This window comes from Tyto alba, unplaced genomic scaffold (assembly GCF_018691265.1).
Source record: "Tyto alba isolate M040663 unplaced genomic scaffold, T.alba_DEE_v4.0 Super-Scaffold_3, whole genome shotgun sequence".
NCBI classification, from domain to species: domain Eukaryota; kingdom Metazoa; phylum Chordata; class Aves; order Strigiformes; family Tytonidae; genus Tyto; species Tyto alba.
This window is the reverse complement of record NW_024881304.1, coordinates 16256379-16281549: the sequence shown is the minus strand read 5'-3', so window position 1 is coordinate 16281549 and position 25171 is coordinate 16256379. Positions and strand designations below refer to the sequence as shown.

The window sequence follows — 25171 nt, the reverse complement described above, 5'->3', positions numbered from 1 at the left end:
AAATTTGAACACTACAATGAAATTTGGGATATTCAGGAATAGATCCTAGATTAGCAAAATCTTACAGAACAGAGAGAAAATGAAGCATTTAAAGTAATTTAAATCTTAAGGTTAACTAGCTAGTAACTACCATTCTCTCTTTTAGGTATTAAAATTTATTAAAATATAATGCAGACAAAGGTTGGGATGTATTTTTATGATTTCATACCCACACATAAAACTTTTCAATATTTTTGAGCTTCTACCAGAGCACTTTTTTCTGGACTCAAATGGATCTACCATGTTCTGCTTTGCCCAGAGCATTTAAAGAACAAAATAAAATTAATTTAGCTTTCCCATTTTTTTTTTTTTTTTTCTTCCTTCCTTGCAAGACTGCAAGGAAGCTGACATATAAGTGACCTACTTTAGCATTCCTACTCCCCTCTGCCCTTCTGGCTATTCTCACTGCTCAGGGCAAACATTGCAGCTATAAAATCACTACTTTCCGTGGGCTTAGGATGGTGATGCTGAGGCAGAATTTAGCATTGCAGCCCAAAACTGGGGGCATCCCGAGGTGCTCCTGTGCCAGGCCGGTGTGGCACTAGCACGGTCGTGGCTTCTGACAGCGTGGCCGGGGCCTGGGCGGGTGTTTGGTTGTCCTGCCCCTGGACTCTGGCTGCCCCCTGATAACCTTCCTGAGGGGAAAGAATTTGCAAATGGCCCTTGGAAACACAGGGCAAGGAGTGACCATACTCATGTTTTCACTTTAAGCAAGAAGTATTTTTCTCACGATAACTGAGTGTGGCTCCTCAGACTGATCCAAAGAGCTGCCTGGGGGCGGGATATTCCCACCACCGCCTTTTTCAGGTACTTGGGAATTGCTGTACCCCTACAGTAAACAGTACCGGTTTTGCTGGCAGCAGGTATCTGCTGAGCGATCGATATCTATTACTTGATAGAAATGTGAGATTTTGGTTTTGCTTATTTTCTGTTTTAGAAACACATGAAAAAAATCAGAAAGCAATACCTCTGGTATTACAGAGGAGAGGATGCTGCTGTCTGCGCCATGTGCTGCGGGAGCTGATAGCGTACCCTGCGTGAGCCGGGATCGTGGGATGCAGAACGATACGGTTCTTGTGGCAAAGGGCCATGCGATGGTTTTCTGGGAAGCCAGAATTCTCCTAGCAAGTCACAGGGTGGGGATGTATCAGAGCGTATGATCTCTGTTTCTGGGATGCTCAGCTTGAAATTCAGATACCTGATATACAGAAGTATTAGAAACTTCCAACTGTAATGTGAAATACAGTTCTCATGGAAAAAATCAAGTTCCCAGGCATCTCAAATTTGGCTCCTCAGAATTAATGGTTGCTTTCTTGACCTTAATATTTCTGTGCATTGATCTGTAGCCTAATTTCAGAAGAATTTGGTCTGCTCTGTGTACTGCAGAACCTCAAATTTTGCCCAGCTACCCTTCTGAAGAAAGAAGATGCTCTGGAAGTGACACACACAAAATAGAAAGGCCACAGTTATCACACAACTGCAGAAAATTTACTTTGAAGCTTTTTTAGGAAAAAATAAAATAACTGTCAGACCCAGGCTAGTAGACTTCGGCAAGCCGCTTATTATCTAGCCAGTAAGAAAGGCAGAAATGGAAGCTAGCAAATTGGCTCATAACGTGTCATAACACCTGGCTCACTTGAGGGCGATGTGCCCACCGGTGTGTTTTTCGGTTGCTAGATCTTCTTCTTCAGACTTCTGCAATGCTGTTACGCATATTGAGTACAAATCTAGTATGGAAAACAACAACAAAAAAGAACAGGTTAGACACGGCTTTAATTAAATCAGTTATTGCACATGTTCCGATTGTTGCTAGCACAATGTATACAAGGCAATGCAAGCTGTTCCTGTAACAAATGCATTAAACTCCTGTACTTTGTGTGATTGCACCTCACGTACTTTCTCTTCCTTTAAAACAACTGTTTCTTACAAATAAATGAATGCTGGAGGTTGGTGAGAAGTAGGAACTATAAATTCAATTTACCAGTCAGCTCTGCTCCTGCTGGATTATATAATTTCTAACACCTCATATATGTACCTAAATGTGACCCATGTATGTATTCTTCTGTTGAGCGTTAAGTCATAGGAAAAAATAGGAACATTGGAAGATTTGTTAACTTTGTATTTATTAAAAAATGCATTAACAAGGAAGCTAGTTCTTGGGGATCATCATGGGATTAACTTTTGTTTGTTCTTTTACCAGGTGGTTAAACCTTGCACCTGGAAGACTAGACGGACAGTTCACCTGAGACTGAACCGGAATTACTGAATTTAGGTGACTGAAGATGCTGCTGCTGTGGAAACAGCTGCTCCTGGTATCATTTGTTGGCTGTCTTGGAGGTAACAATATACAATAATATCTAACTTCCAGTTTAGAGCTACACATAAATCTCCAGATTCCAGACTGAACTGTCCTTGAGGAACAGAACCACGGAGGCTTTGAAATGCAAATGTCACGTAGCGTTTAGAAACCAAGTATGCAATACATATCTTAATGCAAAATAATAACAGTGAATGAAATAAAATAACCTATTTCCTGCAAAGTTACTACTTAGAGCTACTCTATCAAAGCAAGCAAAAGATATCTGAACGCATTAAGGATGTTATTAGTAATACAAGCATTGTAAGTATGCTGAATTAATAGCTGCAATATGTGCTTTTCTTTAACTGGAAACTTATAAATTCTTGCTGTATCTGGGGATGATTGCAGCAGCTTTTATCAATTTGCTTACCGTAGAATGGGGTTTAGTCATAAGGAGTAGAGCTGTGTTACTGCTGCATCAGTTCAGCATTCAGAGGTTTGCTTTTCCCACCCTGACAGACAATAACCCAGCTAATTCTCAGTGTTTGAAACTTGTGCTGCATTTCAGGTCTTCTCTCTCTCCCACCATGTTAAATCTTCTGAGGTTTTTTTGATTTATCTTGTCAAGGTCAGTGCTCATAGCAGCAGAAGTTCCTCACTTTCCTTGCTCATCTCTTCGTTCAGCATGCATTCTGGTTGAGCATTCCTAGTAATGTCAAGGTGCTTGTCAGGGGGGAGAGAAAAGGACCCTGTTCTGTCCTCAGGGGCTGACTCTCAGTGATTTTGATGCACATTGTCATTGCCAAGGTTACAAAGAGTGTGGTTGATAGTGCCCAAATTACCTGTGTGCATGCTCTTTAGAATGGTCAGAGCCGCTTTGGGAAGGAGGGTAGTATATATGCAGGTGCTTTAGCTGAAACATGTAAATCAAAGGGTTTATAGTCTGGGTCTAGTTGTGAGTAGATGTGTTTTCTTTGCAATGACTCTAACGCAGGGATGGGTGGAGAGAAACCTTGATTCTCTGGCTGGCCTGTGTGGTCACCCAGCTGTGATGACTGACTGATACTGCAGCGTGTGCTGTGCCAGCTTCTTCTCTCACCCCCCCTCCTCCTGTAACCAGTGCTTATGTTCTGGCTGCCCTCAGGAGGATTGAATTCCAGCATGATGTGCACAGAAATGTAACTGAGTGAGGGGTATGTATCTGGCTTTATATGGGGGCTTGGAAGGCCAGGATTTAGTTTTGGCTTAGTCAAAAACTTTGAAGAAAGGGAAGCCACATTGTTAAACCAACCTGTAAAATTAAAGGTGCTAGTATTGTCTCTATCAAATCCAAACATTTTTAAAAGTATAAATTACATTTCCTACAGGACTACTTTACAGATTGCTTTCTGAAAGAGGTCTTGGGCATTTCTGACACTGAAACAATCACACAAGACTTGCACAGAGTTACTGGTTGAAATAAAGAGGCTTTCCTTTTCTCCCCTTTAAACTGCTGGGAGCAAAGCTACATTTTTAATAATACTTTTGAGTAGATACCGTTTTACTGCTTGGCCCATGCTTTCCTTGTGTCCATCTGTCCTGTCCTGCTGCTGTGGCATAAGCCATGCAGTAAGTGTGGTACCCTTTGAGCCTGTGAGAAATCCCAAAACAGCAAGGGACAAAACGACAGGGAGCTGTTTCTCTCCAGGAGGATTACAAGTAGTGTTTTGTGCCACTTCTTGATGCCAGTCTTGTACTTCCAGCTCTTCTAGCAGCAAATGTGTGCAGCAGTGGTGCTGCGAGAGGCAGGAGTGTGAAGTTGTGAGCATCCTGTGTTAACTAAAAAGTGGAGCCGTCCCAGCCAGGGCTGTGCCTCTCTTTTGAGCTGTATCTGGAAATACCTGCAGTTGAAAATGTGTTTGTACTCTTAAAATTACTTGAAGGATGTAAGTCCACTCTCTGCAATGCTACCGCTACGTCTCTGTTATCATTGGGAAATAACTTATAAGGCCAGTTAGCTACTGTCACATCTGACATTATAAACATCAGCAAAACAATTTGTTGTTTTAGAATGTACGTATGCGCTTCTGAATCTCTCATACGTAACTCTGGGTTTCTGCTGACTGTTCAGTACAGCTGTTATTCAAAGGAGATATGTTATTTCTTAATTTAAATAGACTAACCTAAACCATTTATAAAAAAGCGATTAGTTGATGTAATGAAGGATACTGTGGGCAAAAAAAACCGCACAGCTAAAATCCAAACATTAAAATATCTTGTCAAAGTGTAGTCTTGCTGGTTTTGATCTGCTGCATATTGTTTTCATTATATTTACATTGCTGTACTTCAGTAAAATGTGTGAATAGTTTTCATGCAATAAATCACTTCTGTTGGTGATTGGCATTATGCACGTTATTTGTAGTAGAATTAATTATTTCATTATGTTCATGGCTCTGTTAGTGTTAGATGAGTATTGATGCTAAAAAAGAAAAGGTTTGGGTTTTAGTCTTAAAAATAATTTTGATAAATTTTTCAGTTGATATAATGTAAGGAAGATAAGGACTACTAACTTTATCTTGCTGTAGTTTTCAGTTACATTTGTACAATTTAATAGTTATCCTTTGAATCATAACAAATACATGAGATACAAGTAGTATAAGAGGGGAAGGCTGAAAAACCCAATATTTCATTCATAGATAGGATACAGTAAAATGTTCTTTTGAAAAACACCAATCACTTTAGCCTTATTGAAGTTGTATCTTTTTAAATTGCAAAGCATGCAAATCTTCTGGCTTGATACGTTTAATTTAATTATGCTCCTTCTTTTAAATGGAAAAAAATCTTTGAGAGTCACACATGATGTAACATCAAGAGCCAGGAGGGCAGCCTAGCTCTTAAATAGCACAGGGTTCTCCTTCTCTCCCAGGCACTGCTGATGTGTTATGAGCAGTAATATGGAGAAAGCTGTAAGCATCACCAGTTGGAGAGCTGCAAACAAATATTTGGACTGTGAGCTGCAACATCTGCAGGACTACTGGTGCGACACCCTCAAAGCTTTGCTCAGATCACTTTGGCCTTGGTAGTGGTTTATGTGGAGAAGCACATAACCTCCTTCTACAAGGATGAAAGATTTTTCACCCATCTGTTGAAGGACTTTTTTTATCCTTTAGTCTTTCTTACATTTTTATTTCATGTCATCTCAGTTCTTTTGGATCATATTTAAAAGCAACTTAGATGAAAGCAAGTTTTGTTTTTGCTGGCTATGAAGAAGGGTAGCCTTAAGGATCTGGGATGAATGGGAACGTTTCTTATGTTAAACTGTATTAGCACCAAGTATACCAAATGGCTTCCTGAAAAAAAAAAAAAAAAATCAATCTAGTCATATATGTGTGGTTCTATGCAAATGTAACTGCAGGAAGAGACATGGTATGAAGAGGATGTTAGCTGCAAATTCACCAGTTCGCATCTCCAAGTTCCATGTTTTCAATAGCAAAGTTGGCATAGGCTATCACTAAGTTTGCTAATACAGAAATTGTTTGTTATTCTGCTAATTACTCTACTAGTAGAACACTTAATTTCCAATGACCATTGCCATAGCAAGGAAACTGTTGCTAATATTTTGAAGTGCAAGTGATTCTGGTCTTGTGTAAGACTGTCCTCTTCCCATGTTCATTCTGATAGCCCTTCTTCACATCTATTTCAGTTCATCTCCCTTCAATTAGGGTACTTCCCAAATGTCAGTTTAGTTAGCCATAGGGAGTTGGTAGATTGGAGGACCAGCAAGAAGTCAAGCGAAAAGTTATTTTTCACATTGCCAAAAGCCAGATGGTTTGGTGGAGCAGGACTGCTTAGAAGCCTTGAGCACCCATAATTGATATATATCCCTGACTTAACGTTGGTATATTGCAGTCATTGAGAATGCTGTTTGGAGTTACAGTCAGCACTTGCAGAGATGAGAGTTTGAGCCAGATGTAATTTGCTGAACAGCCTGAATTAAGCATTTCCAGCTGCCTAACCCATCTCACTTGAAACCCCGCAGAAGAGCTCAATCCTGACGTACAGATCTTCTGTTGTTTAGAGACTTGGCATGTGTTTAATGCTAACATTGCCTGTTGGCTTCAATTGGCTGAATAGTCTAAGTGGACCGTCACAACAGTGTGCTTTTAAAATCTGCTTGGGCGTCCTCTAGTTGAACTTGTTTCAAAATGGATTTATTAAGAGCACACTGTAAACATACAGTAAGTTGTTAAAAAGTTTTGAGACTACTACCTTTAGTCTATCATTATTTAGATCAGCAGGTATTCTGACTCTCCATAAAAAAACATTTTTCTTATGCTCTGCTTATAAGCAAAAAGACATTTCTTTTAAGACCTGTCAACAGTTCAGTGTTATGAAATAACAGCTACAGAAGTGGAGATGCTACTGATCTTGGCTTACAAACCTTGACATTCTCTGTCCTTACAAATAATGTATTTCAAACTAGTTCCCTTATTGCAGTGTCCTATATTGAGTTACTTTTTGTTTATCCTATGTGAATCTTCACAGTTCATCAAAGTGGGGATGTGAGACTATCTAGTGGAAAAAAAAAAATAGCCCTTGGGGTTTTGTTTATTGATGTATGCTTGTATCTGTATGACTAATGATCCTGCGGTCTTTTTGTCCATTTACCTAAGGGAGCAAAAAGAAGGTTATTTAGCATTAAATATATATATATATGGAGTTTCAAAATGTTTACTTTGTTAGGAAAGGAATTTCAAAATACACACTTTAGTATTATTGTGTTTAAATTACTCAGAAGAGCAACTTCAAAGATACAAATGAATAAAAGACGCAAAGCAACATGAACAGGTAAAGTGCAAAAGTAAGCTAAGATCTGTGGTGAAGTCATGAATTGATTTCAGGTGTGTTTACAATGTCTCCTGACTTTTGTACAGACTTCCCCCACCTCCCAAGTGACCCAGCTGATTTTACTTACTAGTTTGATGAACTTGATAGCAGTTCTTTCTCTTCCAGAAGGCGGGAGGGTAAGTGTGCTGCAGACTGTGATGCACTGTCATTGCAGTGACTGGTGAATATGGTGAACATCTAAGATAATTAAGGTGAACACCTATCACATAAGCGTATAAACCAATTCTCTGCAGATTGTATGACAGCTGGCTTTTCTTACCACTCTTGCTAATTTTGGCATCATTTTGCTGCTGCAGTTTATTGTGCTGCTCAACTGGAGAGGAGGACTAAGCTCTGCAGGGAGTGCTGCCTCCATCAGCCCCAGCTGGCACAAGAGCTGTGTGTTGGCTCCCCCAGCCCTTTACAGCAGCACTGGTGTGAGCACAGACATTAGTTTCTTTTACTTTCTCATTATTTTCTAGTGTTTTCAGCTGTTTTATACTGCTAAAGCTGACTGCTCTGTTCTCCCTGGAAAGGTATCTTTTTAAAGTTTCTCCTGAGAATTAAGAGAAAAAAGAACTTTTGAAGGATGTTTGAAGGGGAAAGCAAGCTGTGAATCAAGAGAAAGTTCAAAGAAATGAAACAAGGAGAACTGTGTGTGTAAATGTGTGAAAAATTTTTGTCCTTCAGGAGATGAAAGGGCACATTTCAAACAGCGTGTCCAGGGCGATACCTGTAGAATCCATTTGGACTAACTTTCTTTGCTAAGTATCTCACATGTTGCCACCACAAACAGTGTATCCTAACACTATTTTGACTGCACTTTGTCTAAGCAGGGCAAAACAAAAAATTAACATTAAAATATTTTCTCAACTGACAAACACCACCACCCCCCCACCCCCCAAAAAAAACCCAAACAAACAAACAAAAAAAACCCACCAAACTCCCTAAAACAACCAAAAAGGTATTGTAACGTACAGCAACTATTTGGACATTGAAACCTGATTCCTATTCTGTTCTTTTACCCTGAAATTTGCCAACAGCGAGGTTTTCCTCCTAATTTCTTATTTAATAGTCCATTTGAGTTTAAAACAAGATCATGTTATATGCATTTCCTTATGTCAATTCAGAAGTTCTCATTGTTTTAATTTTAATTTTTTAATTTCATTTGTTGGTTGGGTGTTTTTTTTTTTCCCTCAGTCTAATGCAGAAAAAACTCTGTTAAACCCTCAGGCTCAGCAATGTCATGTATCAGAGCTACAGCCTTCTTTTTTATTACTATTAAGGTTAGGAGACTTATGAAATTGGGAAGCATGATTCTTACTCTCTTTATTTTCCAAAGAGCATGAAAACAAACCTTCCATGTTCTTACTGATTTATTGTTGCTATTAAATCATGCCATGAAAGTAGAAATAACCTTTTCAGAGGAAAAGCTTGGCTTTCCACACCTATTTTAATACCATTTTATGAGGTGATTTGCTTGCTTGGGCATGTGCAGAGCATCTCAGTCAGGTTCCTGGTTTGACCCCACATCTTCTGTTCCATATTGATTTGGAGAGGCAAAAAGGGGATCCTACTGAAAACAGTGTGATATGGCTCCGCTTTTTAATATCACTGCATTTGCCCTGGATCCCAAATATCAGGGACCTGTAAGATCAGTGACATTGAGTGAACAATATTTTTGTTTGTTCTAGCATTCAGTATAATTGGAGACAGGCCTAAATTTTTGTCAAATCCTTACCAGCCAGCTGATCTGGAAAGCCAGTACCTTGCTCCTGTACCAGATTTACAAATGCACTAATACATATGTTTTCACATCAGTATATATATATATATTTTTTTTAAGAGTGCTGCTGTAGGATCTGACCACAGTAATGAATGCGGTCTTAACTCGTGCTACCTTGCATTTATATGTGCATTCCATTGTTCTCTATTTCTCACTCGATATCTATGGGTGCATCTGTTATCTTCTTCTTGGTACGTGCCTACGTAGCCAGATGCTGTTTCCTTGTGGCTAAACATCTTTTGAAGGAACAAGAACGCTGTTTTTCTTGGCTTCAGTATTTCTTGAAAACAAGGGGTGTACCAAACATCAACATGTTGTTGATCTAATGTAGATGAGGAAATAACTTCTGTGTTTCTGGTGAATTCTTGTATTGAAACTAATCCCACGTAGGAGTATATTTGCAGTCATAAATGTGTAATTCTTAGTGTAGGCTTCTTGGACATTGGCAGAATGCCAGCAATACCTTCCCCTGTGCAAAACAGACATAGCTCTTAGAAACTTGCAATAATTTTGATTTAGTCTTCTGTGAGGAGTTTCTGTATGGGTGAGAATCCAGTTGTAGAAAAAAATAAATAGCTATCATCACTTACTACTATGACACTGCTCTTGTTAAAATTCAGTTTTCATTAAGAGTTACAGCATTCAGACAGAGCCAGTCTGTATCTTAATGCATAATGCTTTTGCATATTAATAGTAATATCCTTTTTGTACATTATATATGTGTAGTCATAATGTTAAAATGCATCTATGCCTGTAGTGGCTGTCAGAATTGTTTAGCTTGGATCGCTTGTATATTGCTAACAAGATTCATTACACTGATAGAAAATTTTGTTTGCTTATTGAATTAGTTACAAAATGAGGAACCAATCTTAGAGTTCTGCTTTTCTGTGGATTGATGCCAGGGGCGCTTCATACAGATCTGGTAGCAGAGAAGAGAACTGCTGCTCTAACTCTGAAAAGCCACCCATTCTAGGTAGCCCTTTGCTCTTAAACCCAACACGCTGTCAAGCCTCGCTACTCTTCTGTTGTGGTGGACGAGGGATACAGCAAACAGCCTGATATGTAAGATCTGGGAGGCAAGAAATCTGTCCTGCTGTAGGCATCTTTTGCCTATAAACTGACAGATGGTGGTAGCTTACTGGAGACCCAGTTTCACCTCTTGCTATGAACCAGTGTAAATCTTGCCTCTGCCTTCCGGCTGCAAATCTTGCTTTCAATACAACTATAGTTGTCTTGTACACTTGTGCCTCAGCATTGGGAGCTTTTCTGTTTTCAGCCTACTAATGGAACACACTCATTTCGAGAGGTTTTTTTTAGCGCTTGTTCGCATTCTTCATCAATATTACAATAAGAAGGTGAGCAACAGTTGGAGAACGATGCTTCTTGGAATTAAGTGACGGAATAGTCTCCTTGATCAGGATCCTCTGTTTTCGCTTTTTAGCTATATATAAACCTGAGGAAGTCCAAGTCAATGAAAAGACTGTCACTGACTTAATGGACTGTCTTCGAGTTCAGTGGATTTATAGGAGTCTCTATTCGATGACGGCCACTCTCTTATCAGTTGCAGTACTTAATTCTTTAAGTGTGGAAAATGCTGTGATATTGAAAACTTTGAAGAGAGACCTTAAATGCCTCTGAAGAGTCTCCTCCGCTTCTGCTTCATCTTCTAAGCTGGAGAAAAACTCTTGAAAAGCAGCTACTTCTTGCTGAAGATATTGTCTAACCTTAAAGTTGAATCCTCACCTCCAAACAATTTAATACTTCACTTCAACAAGAGAGATGCTGTCTTTATCTTCATTAATTAAACTCACTACAGACTTTGACATTTGAATGGAGAAATTTTGACTAGTGGAAATTCTGATTTTTTTTTTTTGCATAAACTACCAAGAAGAAATTTTCAGGTGCTTTATTGTGCAATAAAATTTCAGTACTGCAAATATTACTGAGCCATGAAGGCTGTATATCTGTATTTATACAGTTCTTCTGCCAAATGCAGTTTAAAGTATGGTAGAATATAGCAAATAATTCCAGTACATTTTTTGTAAAAGGTTATGGAGCTTGGGTGCCTTTAATAGTAACTCCTAACAGAGTACTTAATCAAATTTGCAGTCTAAATATTTATTAATAAGAGTAGTGATAACTCCCAGTGCCTTAAGACTTCTGTTTGGGTTTCTTGGTAGGTAGATCATTGCCAGGTATTTAGTATGTGGCTACTCACTGTATGGCTTCAGTCTCCTGTTTGAAGCTACACAGCTGTTCCTTAGCACGTAGCACGCCTGCCATGGGATGAGGGTAGGTCAGGAGCCTCTCCACAGCAGTTTTTTGGGTTAGCGTGGTCCAGCGTTGGCAATGCAGAGCTTCAGAAGCAGCGAGGTCTTGGAAGCTGTGGCAGGACAGCTGGCTTCCACCCCAAGGTCCGTCAGCCCTCTCCTCCCATGCCGAGGTGGTACGAGGGGACACCGGGGGCTGCGTCGAGGAGAGGCTGTCATCTGCTCTCTGCAAACTGGGATCCCTCTTTCTTCTCTCCTGAAGCATCAGCGTATCTCTTCTTCCCTGTCCCCTGGCAGCAGCTATTAAAGTCATTCTTCTTTACTTGCCAGGCTGTCCTTACCAAAGAGATAAAAGCTTAGAGCTTGGCTGTTTTGCCTTTCTTCTGCTGCTTTGTGTAATGAAATGATGATAAAGCTTTCACTCATTACCTGAATAGTCATCCTATTGTTCTGCCTTTTGATAGCAAACTAGACAGAAGCACCCCAGACTTGTTGTTCAGCCATCTTCATTGATTAAATTACCTTCTGAAGTCTTATCTATCATTGGCTATTGCTGAAGAGTAAATGATGAACAAGATGGATGAGTAATCTCATCTAGTGTAGTAATTCCCAGGGTCTTGGGTACTACCTTTAATCTTCTATTTCTTACCTGCAAAATAGAGCTAGTAGTGCTTGTTGCTTTATGGAGGTCTGCAGATGAGTCATGCTATAGAAGTACAAAGGCGGGCAGGGGGAAACCCTTTTCTCTGCAAGCAGAAAGTTAGAAAACATTGGAGGGAGGAACACAAAGGAAAAGGACTTTGAGAGAAGTTTGCTGTGCAGAATATAAGCTGTGCCAGCCCTTTATTTGGGAAGCTCAGGATGCTGCGGGGGGAGGAAAAAAAGCATACGAAAGTGGTTGTGAATGACAGTTGAAAAACAGGGGAGGTACACTGCAGTTGAAATCTAAAGCTGAATAATTTGGCAGATGTTCAGGAAAACAACAGAACTGAGAATAAATACTTTGTTTTGTATTTAAAAAAGCCTTCCAGAAGAAACTGTTCTGATTTTGTTTTTCTTAATGATCGTGTTCAAAACGAATGCTTTAGATTTTTAATTTTTGACAATATTAAATATGCTGCTGCCAGCCTCTTGGACAAAAGCTTGATTTTTGCCATAATTAACCTTTCAGTTTCTTGTTTAATAACAAATGGGATAGTATTAGCCTTTAACTTTTCCAATACAAGATGTACGTATCAGTGATGAGATTTTGGGGATCAGTGTTTATCTGGGATCAGAATGCAATTTTCTCACTTAGTTTTCAATAGAAAAATAACACAAGGTTGCAAAGCAAAAGCTTAATCTCAACCTTATTACTATATATGCTTGAAAACCTAAGCAAATAAAAGCTCATTTATATTCTTGTCTGATTAGCACAGTCAGAACTTATTGATGCTAAAATGAACCAAATTTCCATAACTATAAACAGAATATTAAAATATAGCTGTTTAATGTAGTGTGTTGTTTTTTCCCTCTTGGATGGAACAAATAGTTATGACTTTCTTGTCGACTCTTCAGGAGTCTTGTAGCAAAGTCAAAAGCATTTCAAACACATGCCTTTTGTCAGGAATGTGGACCTTTTTCTAGACAAGTACTCTGTGCTCTCTTGGAAGAGAAAGCAGAAGATGACATGTAGGTGAGTGTGTGCTTGGTTATCCTTTATTCTTGCATAGTTGAGGGTCAGATGTTCAGGGACCGTGGGCTCGGCGGAGAAACGTTAGAACATAGAAACCACTTTATTTGAACCAGTTGCTGGAAGTATTTGTAGTATTTTAATCCAACAGAGGGGAACAGAAAGCCTTAGTGAAAACAGAGGAGGTATGGAGTAACTTAATGCAATGATACACAGTAAGGAACTCTGTATCCTGAAGCCAACTGGATGTTTACTGGATGTAAAATAGGAAACCTGGAATTAGACTGATGCAGAGGGCACGGGGTTGTGGCTTTTAAGGAGACTGGGGTTGGAATTGTGATGGCTGTGACCTTGAGCAGGTGATTTAGCAGTTTCCATTCAAATTGCCAGGGAAAAGCATAACGAGCCTTGCAAGAGTCTATGTGAAAAAAGTCACAGAATGGAGAGTTTCTGCACTGTTCTAAATACACATCGGGGTTTGTTCCCATCTCGTAAATGTCTTTTATTAAGTACCAAATGTGAGGAATTGGCAGATTAGCATCATTTTTGTTTAGTAGAGGCAATGGAGTATGTCAGGAGCTTATTTTAAATAAGCGGAAAATTTCACAACTCCTGTGCTGCCACTCCACCATGGCAGATTGGAGAGGTTCAGAATGCCACCTTGTCCCCAGTGAACTGCGAGTCACGCCTTGCACACAAGGCATATACTTTGCAAAATAATTCAGTGCATCTTCAGGTGCTCTGCAGCAAGAGGCGAAGGGCTGCAAAGAAAAACGTAGTGTTCCTTTGCCTTTGGCAGTGGTAGTGCAGTGAGAACTTCAAAATGTTTTAAGCCTGATTTGAAAACAGCTTAATTTGCATAGTCAAGGGTAATTAGCGTATATTTTATCCTGGTTCCTCATCCAGATATTTGTAACTCTGAAAGCAGTATAGAAAATGTACAAATAGTTCAATATTAGAGTCAATTAAGGATTCTCCCATACTTTGGAGGTGACAAATAAAGGTGTTTCTATGGGTGAACAAATGAATGGCAAATTTTATGATATTGAAAGTAACAGGCAAATTGTGACACAGCCATAGTACCAGACATGGGATTTGACTGACAATGATGTGAATGTACCATAACATAAATCTTGCAATGGCATCTTAAAGGACCTTCAGGTCTTTTCCCTGATCACTTTTGGGAGACCTTTGCATAGCTTGGAAAAGCTAAAGTGCAAATAAGAACTGGTCTTTTAAAGCTCTGCTGTATGTTCAAGAAAGTTTTTTAGTTAGTTCATTCCAGATTACTTTCTGGTCTTTATGTTGCCAGAGATCATCCATCGGTAGAGACTTTATGAATTGGGCCTTTAAGGTTTCATCACATTTCTGATTTTTAAGGTTCACTGTGTAGGGACATCATATGACATGTTATTTAATGAGTCAAGGCAGCTGTGGGGATATGTAATGGAAAGAAAGACATTTTCCCTACATTTTTCAAAATGTGAAGAAACATTTATCCTGTATCAACAGCTTACAGATGGGACAGATTCATTCCTTCCTGTGATGTTTTGTGCTAACTGGGAAGCGATTCCAGCAAGTTCTGATAAGAGAGTGTTTTTTGAGATAAACTACTGACACTAATGGTGCCTTGACTTTTTGGGGAGAGGGAGTGGCGTGACAGTTCTTTCTGCCTTCAAAATTTGTAAGAGTTGCATTTGATTGCAGCTGTGGAAAAAAACTAGATCTGAATTTACTTACTAGCCTATGCAGAACTTTATTGCAGACCACAGACTATAGTTTAAAGAAAGAAAATTACATGGCTGAATCTATTTTTTTTATCTATATATTTTATATATAAAATCTAAAGATTCATCTAATTCTGGATCTACATCCACAGCATTGATGCAGGAAGTGTGTATTTCAGCTTTTATAAGAGTTTACAAGTGAGTGATAGTGGTGAGCTACATATTGGGAAATACTACTTCTAATTATTTTTTTAAGTTTTTTGCCTCTTAACTTGAATTACTGAATTTGGTAAATAGCATCTGAGGAGAAAATTAAACTACATAAAAGCATAGAGTAAATGAGGGAGAAGAAGCAGTTGTTGCAGATCATAACCTTATCGGTTGGGGTGACAGTTTCAATTCCATTGGAGTTCTCTCTAGTTCTCATCCTTTTTATGTTGGATTAAGTAACAGTTTTTGTCTTCTTATTCCCATAGCAACCTTATCTTTTTTTTTGATGGAAATCTGCTTGTCTCTTACTATCTTTCAAAGCTTGCACATGAATAGCTTGTGAAGGAGGGGAGTATGGTGAGGAGAGAGAGCAGACTTGCTGGTGTAGGAAATAAGGGAAAGAATATTTTGGAGAAAGATATATGAAAATGTCGTCATCTTACTGAAAGCAATTTATTACATTGTTTTCTTAGCGTAGTTTTTTCATGAAAACTAAAATCTTCATGCTGTTTTTGTAGATTGTCTGAGCAAAAGTCTTTCAAAAAGTTGAAGGCCAACCTACGTGCCCAGCCAAAAATACAGACTTAATGACCTGCAACATTATGGCTTATGTAACTTAATAAAAGTGGCACTTTCAGTGAAGATAAGTCTTAACTTACCGTGATTTTGCTCCTCATGTAACTTGGAATCTCTTAAGAGAAAGTTGGGTGTCATGTTGACCCTTGTCTGTGTGTCCAGCCTTTCTGCCTGTTGGTCCATGACACAGCTGGGAATACTGAGATCTGGGGAGGGTCTTTGAATCCTCCATATCACAGGGATGAGGTCCCAGGTCTAAGTGTAAGACCAGTTTGAACCAAAGTGTTCATCCTCTTTCAGTTGCATCTGCTTGCCATTTTTATGCATTAAATGAGGTTGAAAAAAAGCAGATGTTACTTTGCCTCTGTACATCTCTTTCTCAAATATTTCACTTGATTGGACTCACTTAATACAATAAGTGTCTGAACTGAAGTGCAATGGAAGATAGTTATGTAAATTGATCTGAATCAAATTTTTTCTTCCATAGCTGCAGTGGAGATGATATTTTAACTGTCTGCTACCACAGCAGCTTGCTGTGACCCAGAGATTGAACCCAGTTGCAGCAGTGTTAGTACTGACACTAAGAAATAAGGATCTTCTGGAATGGCAGTTTTGCATGCATCTCGTTCACTTGCTTTTGGTTGTCCACCAACTTTTCTTACTTCCTGCCAGTGTCCTGCTGAGAGCAGCTTTGCTACCAAACTTTCTGTATGCATTCAAAGTGTATTGTTTTGTCAGTGGGTGAGGAATGGACTGTTTATTTCCTAGCCCTTATGTGTTTCATCCTTATAATCCCTCTTGTTCATTTATCTAGTAGCTGTCTACATTTGACAATAATTACTTTTGACTTAAACATTAATTTCGCTAACTTAAATATTCTTTGGAGGGCAGTAATTTGCTGAAATTTTTTAGAACATCTAGTGTCTAGTTCTCACATCATAAGGTTATTTTTCATGGGTTTGGGGGGAAGGTTTTTTGGATTGGGTGGTTATTTGTTGTGGGGGTTTTTTTAAGGCTTGTAAAACCTGTAAGTTCTCTTTCAAACACAAAATATACATAAAGATTAGAACAATGAGATCCATTATATTTTTAGATATTTATACTTTATGTCTAAATTCTGCGATCTTTTTAACAGGAGCATTTTGAAGTGCTAGTTTTGTTTCCATAGGTATAAGAATTTTTATTAATAACAATTTTGGCATTTCCTCTGTGTGTGCCTCTGGGCCCCCACCTCCTGTAAAGCTCTAAACAAATGGTTTCATTTTAATTGTTGCAAAACTTTTGTTTTTTTGAAGAGGGATGAAGTTCCGTATTTTTGCAATTCGGGACTGCTCTTAAGTGTCTAGAATACGGCTTATTAGGGAAAACAGAATTTATATTCACTGAAAAAATCAAAGCAAGTTATTGCTAGGGAAAGAATTTCAGCCCTTGTTTTGTTTGTCAGAACTACCCTAATGGGGTCTTGTTAGCCCATTTAGAATACTGCAGATAAGATAATACTTAAAACCATCTACATTACATTAATACCATATTAAGGGCCTGCTATAAAGCCCATTGAAGTTGATAGGAATGTTCAGTAGGATTTTAATGCTTTGATCATTCAACTGTAGTTTTACAACTTACAAAATCAAACATAAAAAATGTTTCAGTCAACATAAACACATCTGTGTTATGTGTCATACTTCATTCTTCATGGCTAATAAAACGATTGGATTTTGAGCCTCTTCAAACTGAAATAAATATCTAAATAATAATTCTGAATGCATTTTATGGCAACAAGTTCTGAAATAGAAAAAATGTGATGCTAAAAGCAACAAGCGCAGTTGTCTTGCGATGTACCAAATTAGATTAATGCTCAATGAATACATAAATATATAGTAAATTTTAGCTGTAACCAACCCATGGCTGCAACACAATAAATGTCAGATTTAGAAGGGATTGAGAATAACTGTTTAAATGTCTTCACTCTGTATCTTCTTACTTTACATGCTTTCCCAAGGCTCCTATTTGCTGCCAACCTGCCTATTTTGCTTCCTGATGTTTAATGTCGGTACAGCTACTTGCTAAGCAAAGTAGGTGTCCTAGTACCAAAGCAATGGAACTTGCCGAACTACTATTACACTGCATTGCTTCTGTCTTTATTTTTGAATCGATAATGTATTTACATAAGTGTTTTTAGTAGAATATGGTAGTGAGTGGTGATGGAGAGCACAGGCTGTGAATTGTGGGGAGTCTTATTTAATAACCAAGGAAATTCTCACTACTTACAAGAAGAGATGCAGTACCTGGTTTTTATTTTCCTGTTATTACCTCTCTCAGCCCTGTGCAGTGAGAGATCTTCTTTCTTTTTTATGAAACTGTATTTTTTTCAGCCCATGGCTTTTTATTAAATTGTAGTTAACGATATGCTTTTGAGGATTACATCACCCTACGGCAGAGCAATTTGGCTTAGGCTGGAGATCAATCTGCACATAGAGCATCTGTCACTTAACGATTCTGCCTAGATATCAGGAAAAAGATTTGAGGTCCCACTGTGTTTTGGGGTTTTTCTCCTTATGTACATGTCTCAATCTATTAAACTCTCTTCAGTAACATCGGGATTGTATTTGTTCTTACAAACGGAGTAGCAGAAGCACAGAGAGGTATTTTGGGACAGTTGTTTTTCTCCAGTACTGCAGCTTCTATTGTTGACTGGTTGGATGCTGAATTTATTAATCTATGCAGTTGCTTGCTCAGGTGTAATCCCTTGTTCAGCCACATTTATTCATCCACTGAAGGATGTGCACATTGGTACATCATGGCATATTAAAGGTTTACCGCTGCCTGCCACAGCTGTCATCTCTTTGACCCTCCAGTAAACTAACAGTCTTCCACATAATTTTGCTTTCATTCAAGTGTAATGCCATTACTGCGAAGGCAGACAGAATGCAATTCTCTAAAGATCTTGTCTTGTTCCCTTCTCTTCCAGGGAGGTTAATGTGCTCAAATGATCCCTGCGTTTTCTTTTTTAGTTTTCTTGCTGCAAGAAGAGCAAAGTAAGTGTTCTGGGTAATCTGTTTACAATAGCTTTTGGGGGATGGAGCAAACTGGAAAGATGAACTCCTCACCAGTTAGGTAGAGGCCTCTTTACTATTTGAATTTCAAATGCCTTCACTTGTTTCCTTAGCACTTTTATTTCTGTAGCTTTTTGCTGAAAGGTTATATGGATTTTTTTTCTAGTATCACTTACCATGGAAATAAGCAAGTCAAAACCTCTGCCCCAAACCAGCTAAACCACATTTAAATATTAATGCTGTATGAGAATAATTTAAGACTTAAACTTAATTGGTGTGTGGTCCATAGACATTCGCCATTTACAGGTGGTACCACTTCAAAGAAAAAAACACACGCCCTCAACCTCATACTAACATTTGCATTACACTAGTACTTTGCAGGCAGCGTGGATAGCCTTGTGATCACACAGAGCTGATGGAGAGAATGAGAGCTTGTAGATGATGGGCTGAAACTGCTGTCTGGGGACATCTGTTCAAAATCCCGTCATTTTAAGATGGCACCTGTCATGTCATTGAGGGCAGTTTCTCTTTATGACCTTATCGTCATTGTAACATCTAATTTGTATTTTCCTAGTGCTTTTATATTGACTGCTTCTGCTATAGGTACTGCTATTTTACCCAATAATAAATGAAGTTAATCAAATGAGTCTGCCTTACTGGCTTTCTTCATTTAGAGTGGTTCTACACTGCCACAGTTTCTCTGGGCTCATTTGCCAATAGACTTCCTCACTGGATACCTGAGTACCAAATAAGTGGGTTTGATTATTAATAATCTGATATTAACAGTTGTGGTTTGCACTTCCTTATCGATTGTTTACACTCACTTGCATTCAGCTATTTTTGAACCTCTAATTTCTTAATACATACCTCTTTCTAGTTTTATTTCACGTTATTTTTGAAATATTTTTTTTGATCAGATGCTTTGGTTAACAAAATCTAGCATTTTTCTCCTTAGTATTTCGTATCTTCAGCTCTTAATAACATGTGCTACTCTAATTTACCCTTTCATCTTTGCGTATAAATCTTCTGTTTGTTTCCACTTATAAGTAACTGTAACCTCTCTTTAAGCCAGTTTTGTCTTACTCATCCTGTATCTATCTTTCTCCTAGGTTTTCTGACAGGGATTCAGTGGAATTACTGTCTTGTTTCTTTAGAAACCTTTTTGCCTCATAAGAAGTTATTCTGTATTGCAAAAAATTGTCTAGAGATTCCAGTTCTGAGCTTTGTGTCTAAACTGTGGAACATAAACATACTTCCAGACTCCAGTATTTACTACCTCCATGGCAAGGGTAAAATTGATTCCTCTCATCCCAGTGTCCGTGAGAAGCCGATGTCGGTCCAGAGGCTGGCAAAGGGCTGCTGTGGATTGCACCTGCTTTCACTTGAAAGTGAGACACCGTGGTACTTGTCTGCCACACAACCTGAATCGCATTGATTTGTCACTATATAAGGTGTCCAAGTAGATCAAGTTAGAGTGAGTTCTTATCACAAATCATTGCTTTGTGTAACAAATTTAATTTATTCCAAGTCATGCTTGCAACGGTCTCCTGATCTTCTTCCAGATAATGCGGTATCAGATACCAGTTTATTCTGAGCAAGATCAAATGCAGTTTTATCGTCTATTTACCCCTTTGTTTAAATGTGTAACTATCATTGTTCCTGATTTTATAAACCAAAACGTGAGATTTGTTATCTGCATGAGGATTATACTGATTGTTTTTTAAATATGTCTCTATTATATCTGGGTCAGAGCAATGATTAATATTGGAAGAGAGGTTTTGTAACCAGACTGAAGCCCTGGCATATGTTCTGAAAAGGCCATTTGGATTTTATAGAGGACATGAGGGGCAAAAGTAGATGTGTGACAGCGCAAATGAAATTTTGGTTTAATTGCAATGGGTAGACTTTGTAGTTCTGGTCAGGCTGATGAGTGTGTGTTGTGTAGCTGATAGGAACAGAACAGTTCTTCGGTAGGCTAAAAGGTAGTGTTTGCAGTACTTCAGATTTGAGAAAACAAGCTATGCCATAGGTTATTTGTGTCTTTCTAAGATGAGAGAGCAGAAGGAACTGTAGATGATCTGTTTTGATCTTTTGGATATCACAATACTATTTTACTCAGTAACCCTTGTATTAAACCCCTTATCCAGTAACTTACTGCTGCTTCTGAACTGTCTGGAGTTTTAATTCTAACTTGAGTTATCTGGCTCCAGCCTTTGGGTTTGTCCTATCTAAGAAATGATACCAGGAGAAACGCCTGTGAAAATGTGATAGGCAGGTGAGTGGGCAGTGTGCTGCTGAGAAGTGCTGCAAAGCCAGCGCCAGCCTTGCAGGTCACAAGTAGTGTTTACTCCTCTGGTATGCCTTCACTCGGCTCTAAATTATTTCTTTTACTGACTGCTGCAAGTCTGTTGATGGGAAAGGAGAAGTGTAAGAAAGTTGCTTACAGTGAAAACATATTTCAGTGGAGGTAAGTTGAACAGCTGCGGTGAGTCTTGACTGTGTGTGTTGGAGCAACTGCAAATTGCAACTGCTCATCAAGTTTCCTTAAACGTCCGACCAGGAGCACAAAGCTGGTAGTCGGCAAGAGCTGCCATGCACTCCATGCCTGCTGCAGCTCACCCTAAGTGCAGAATAATTTAATATCTTCCTTCCCCATTCAGACTAATTGAATATACTGAGCACTACTTGAGGGCAGGAGAGGTTTCCAAATAAGACAAGAAGCTGACTGCTCTAAAGCAGGAAACTGCTACAAGTCATCAATTCCCCATATCGAGCAGCTCCAAAGTGAAACCAGGTGGCCTTGAGATGGCCTTTAGGCTCATTTGGTTGAATTGACTGTTAGTCTTCCTCTTTAAGAAATACCTTGATCAAATTCTGCTCCCTTGAAGCTTCTCAGCTTCACTGGAGCATATCCTTCTCCCTATACCTTAGGTATAGACAAGAAAAATCCCTTCCTATGCCTTCCCCTACACGGGAAGACTTAGCAAGAGTATGCCCAAACTCTTGATTGCTCCCCATGCTCGCTGTTTGTTGCTATTTCTCTGTAACACTCACCTCATGGAGTCTGGGATTGCTGTTGAGATGAGGTGGTCTGTCTTGGGTTCGTACTCTGGCAGCAAAAACTATGAAATCGTTCTGGGTTAAAAGAAGAGGGAGGAGATCGAGGAATTTAATTGGTCTTAATTAATATCATGATCATAAAGGAGTAAGAGACTGGCAGAATGAGTTTTATGAGATTGAGGACAAAGGGATTTTAAGAAAAGTTGGGAAACATGCTGAGCCTGAGTGTTGGTAAGAGTTGCGGCAGCTGGAATTGGTGAGGGAGCAAGAACAGAAGGGGAAGCCGTTGCGGGGAGCAGACAAATGTGAAGGAGCATGAGGAATGACAGGAACCTGTAGGAGTCACGTCTCAGCCTAAAACATCCCAGACCCCGTGGGTGACCGCGGCACTGGGACCTAAGGCTCGCCGGAGCTGGGGGTTTCGGTCTGGGTGGCTGCTTCATGGGATGGGTGTGTGTGTAACATTCTTTGTGGCTTCTCTCCTGATAGTAAATGCTCTCAGTGCCTTTCCCAGCTGCAACATGTCCCTTGTCAAGAGGGACCAGTGCATGCTCCCATCCCAAGCCCTTGGTGCTGAAATCTTCCTGGTTTGGGGTTTTTTTTTCTCAGCCAGTATTTGTGATCTTAGGCAACCATAATTCTCGCATTTTCTAACTCCAAATAATGGAGTTTGCAACCTCACTATGTTCTTTTAATTTTATTAGGGACTGCATAGTAATGTGTTTGCACAAGAATACGGAGTTAGATTATGCGGTGGTTTTTAGCTTTTGTTTAAATAGTCTTTTTAAGAACACATGCTTGTGCACAAGTTGGAGTTACAGCTTCATGGGAAACTTTTTGTCATTTGGCTTTCATCTTCCATATTCAAAAAATGATTCTGCTGCTTGGACTGCACCACGTCCCATCTCCTAGAGATCAAGTTATGTTTTTTTCATTTTCGTGTTTTTCCGTGAACCTGGGAATTTTTTGTTGTTTCAAGTATCTTCACTGTCAGCATCACAATAATGTGTTTTTTCTTTTATTTTTTCTGCCTTATCTGCAGTAGAAAATACCAGTTTTGCTTGTCAGCTGCAAATGACATCATGGCAAGAAATGCATTTCACTGCATCCCTGTTCCCTGAAGTCTGTAAGAAAGTAACTACAGACCATCTGCTTTAGCCACTTTTGGCTACTGTAAAGAAAATGAACAAAATATTCTGGCTTGCTTTGATGTGCTCCTGAACATCCATTAAGCTACAACTTTAGTGTTGCTATACAGCGCCTGGATAGAAATAGGTCACTTCTCTTATCTATCCTGTCCTCCTGAGCCTGTTAATGTAGTCTAATCCTAGCCAGTAATTTAAGAGATTTGTAGTCGTAAGTGTTTGTGGCAGTTTTCTAGAATCTGTTTTATGCTGTGGAAACATCTTTGTATGCGGCTAGGTACTGCTGCAGGTGTAGTGGAGCACCCAAGGAAGAGTGTATTATATCCTTGTTTCAGAAGCAGTAGAGCTGAACATCACAGAGGTTATTAGTGTCAGTAGTACCTGCTATATTCAGGGCACTAAGTCTGAGTTATTTTATTTGTCAGATGTGAAAATTCACCTCCTTTTTTTTTTTTAAATTGTGATGCGAGTATTTAATACAGTAAAATAACTGTTCTTCCTCCGCACGAGCCAGGCAAATATGCTACAAGGAAAATGTATTACTTTTATTTCTACCTCTGCATTTTTAATTTATCAGTACTGCTGATAATAAAATTAAAAGTTTTAATTTCCCCTGAATTCCTCTGTAAATATTGTTCTTGATACAGTATTAATTTCTGTGCTTGCGCTCTATCCCATCTATGTCTTCAACTAGGTTACTGAAATCACTTATGTAGAAATACTCATATTCTCTAGGTTCCCTTGTACTTGTTTTATTAAACTGAAGACTTGAAGTGCTATGTACCTGACAAACCCATTTAGTTTTAGGTTGAGAAAGTATACTGGAGAATTATTAAAATAAAAACAAAAAATAAAAATGTGTTAGTGTTAGCTCTTCAGGATCCCAGCTGTGTCAGGTTAAAAATACTGGGCAGCAGCTGGAGCTAGAGATAAAACCCAGCCAATTCTAGAAAAGGTGATTTTGGCAGGGCAGGTCATGGTTTAAGGTTTGCTCTCTTCTCCTAGGCAAATCATTCCAGTATCGTAGCTCATGGATGGGGAGATGACTCGTTTCATTGCACTTGCATGCTGGCTACAAAGGTGGAGGTAGAGGGACAGACCTAAATGGATAAAGCTACTTCAGAGTTCTAATCACAGCAAGAAAAACAGACTCAGGTTTGCAGAGCTTTGGAGAGCCTGATCCTCAGAGAGGTGGTCCGCAGGCTGTGAAAGCTGGAGGCTCACCCCGGAGGGCTGAAGCAGCTCCATAAAGACACTGTGGTTTCCTCCAGGGCCTGTGTTTTTAACTAGCTGTGTTGGAGTTAAGGGCATTCCTTACATTTGCAGCTCTATATGAACTCGTGCATTTCATATTATTTTGCTTAACCCAGGCAGGACACATATTTTAAGATGAGAATTATAAATATTTTGAAGGTTTCTGAATATTGGATTTTTATGCTGACTAACAAGTTAGTGTATTTTTCCACGTGAAGCAGCAGCTGTGGTAAGACATGTGTTGATAGGACATTTACTCATCTGCTATATCTGTTATTTGTCATCATTACATCTGTTAGAGTCCACATGGCCCTAATCAAAGCACTGGGGCTTTTTGCCAGGTGCTCTATACAAAGTGCGATGGGGAAGATGACAGATTTTGGTTATCCGTATCCTAGCAATACTTCCTGGTGATAACCCAGTTCTATTCTGTAATATTTGTGGGAGACTCTGTCCATTTCTTTAAGGAAGTTGCTGTCTTTGGAAAGATGAAAGAAGTCAGTGGCAGAAAAAAAATACTGTTGTCATCAGCATGTTCCCAGTGCTTCAAAAAATGAACTGTTGTAGGGTGGTTTTCATTGATTTATTTATTGAGGAAAGTCTTCTTGGAAACACTGCAACTTATTTAATAAATAAACAAACCGTCAGGTAACTATACCTAGATCTGGCAAAGATTTTACCCATCTGTTTATTAAAACGTGAATAGCCTGGTGTTCTTCAACACTAAACCTGCTTTGTGGTCACAAGCGGTTAATGATGGGAGGTCCATCAGGATATTCTTAGGGTTTGTTTTAGAAAAAAACTTCAGGGGAGCAAAATCTGTATTGCATCTGAGAATTCAGCTGTAGGATAATTTCCTTGAGCAAACATCCCTCCCTCTTGAGCTATTTCTTAAATTATGTGAATTGCTTTGTTCAGTGCTGTGTTTGCCTTGATTTCAGTGATAATTCCTAGATAATACTGAATTTATGGAAGACATATTTTTTGAAATATTTATTGGAGAATGTCTTTCCTTCAAAACATGCATTTCCCTTACAACACTGTGTTTCCAGCTCTATCAATGCATTTTTGCCAATGCAAAGTGTGTTTTTATAAAAAAAAAAATAGTAAAATAAATTCCCTGCTCATCAGATGTTGACTCAACTTTTATGCTACTAATGTTCCTCTACTGCTTTCTTATTCTGCTCTCCCTGGTCTCTTCCTTCTGTTCCAGA

At 38.9% G+C, this 25171-nt stretch overlaps 1 protein-coding gene across 1 annotated transcript in view; it reads left to right on the top strand.

Moving 5' to 3' along the window:
- Positions 1–25171, top strand: part of LOC104367775 (contactin-3) — a 112763-nt gene that overhangs the window by 27343 nt on the left and 60249 nt on the right. Inside the window, exon 2 of the mRNA XM_042799671.1 lies at positions 2240–2376. Within this exon, the coding sequence (XP_042655605.1) occupies positions 2322–2376 (55 nt within the window). The 5' untranslated portion in view covers positions 2240–2321. The remainder of the gene's footprint in view (positions 1–2239; positions 2377–25171) is intronic.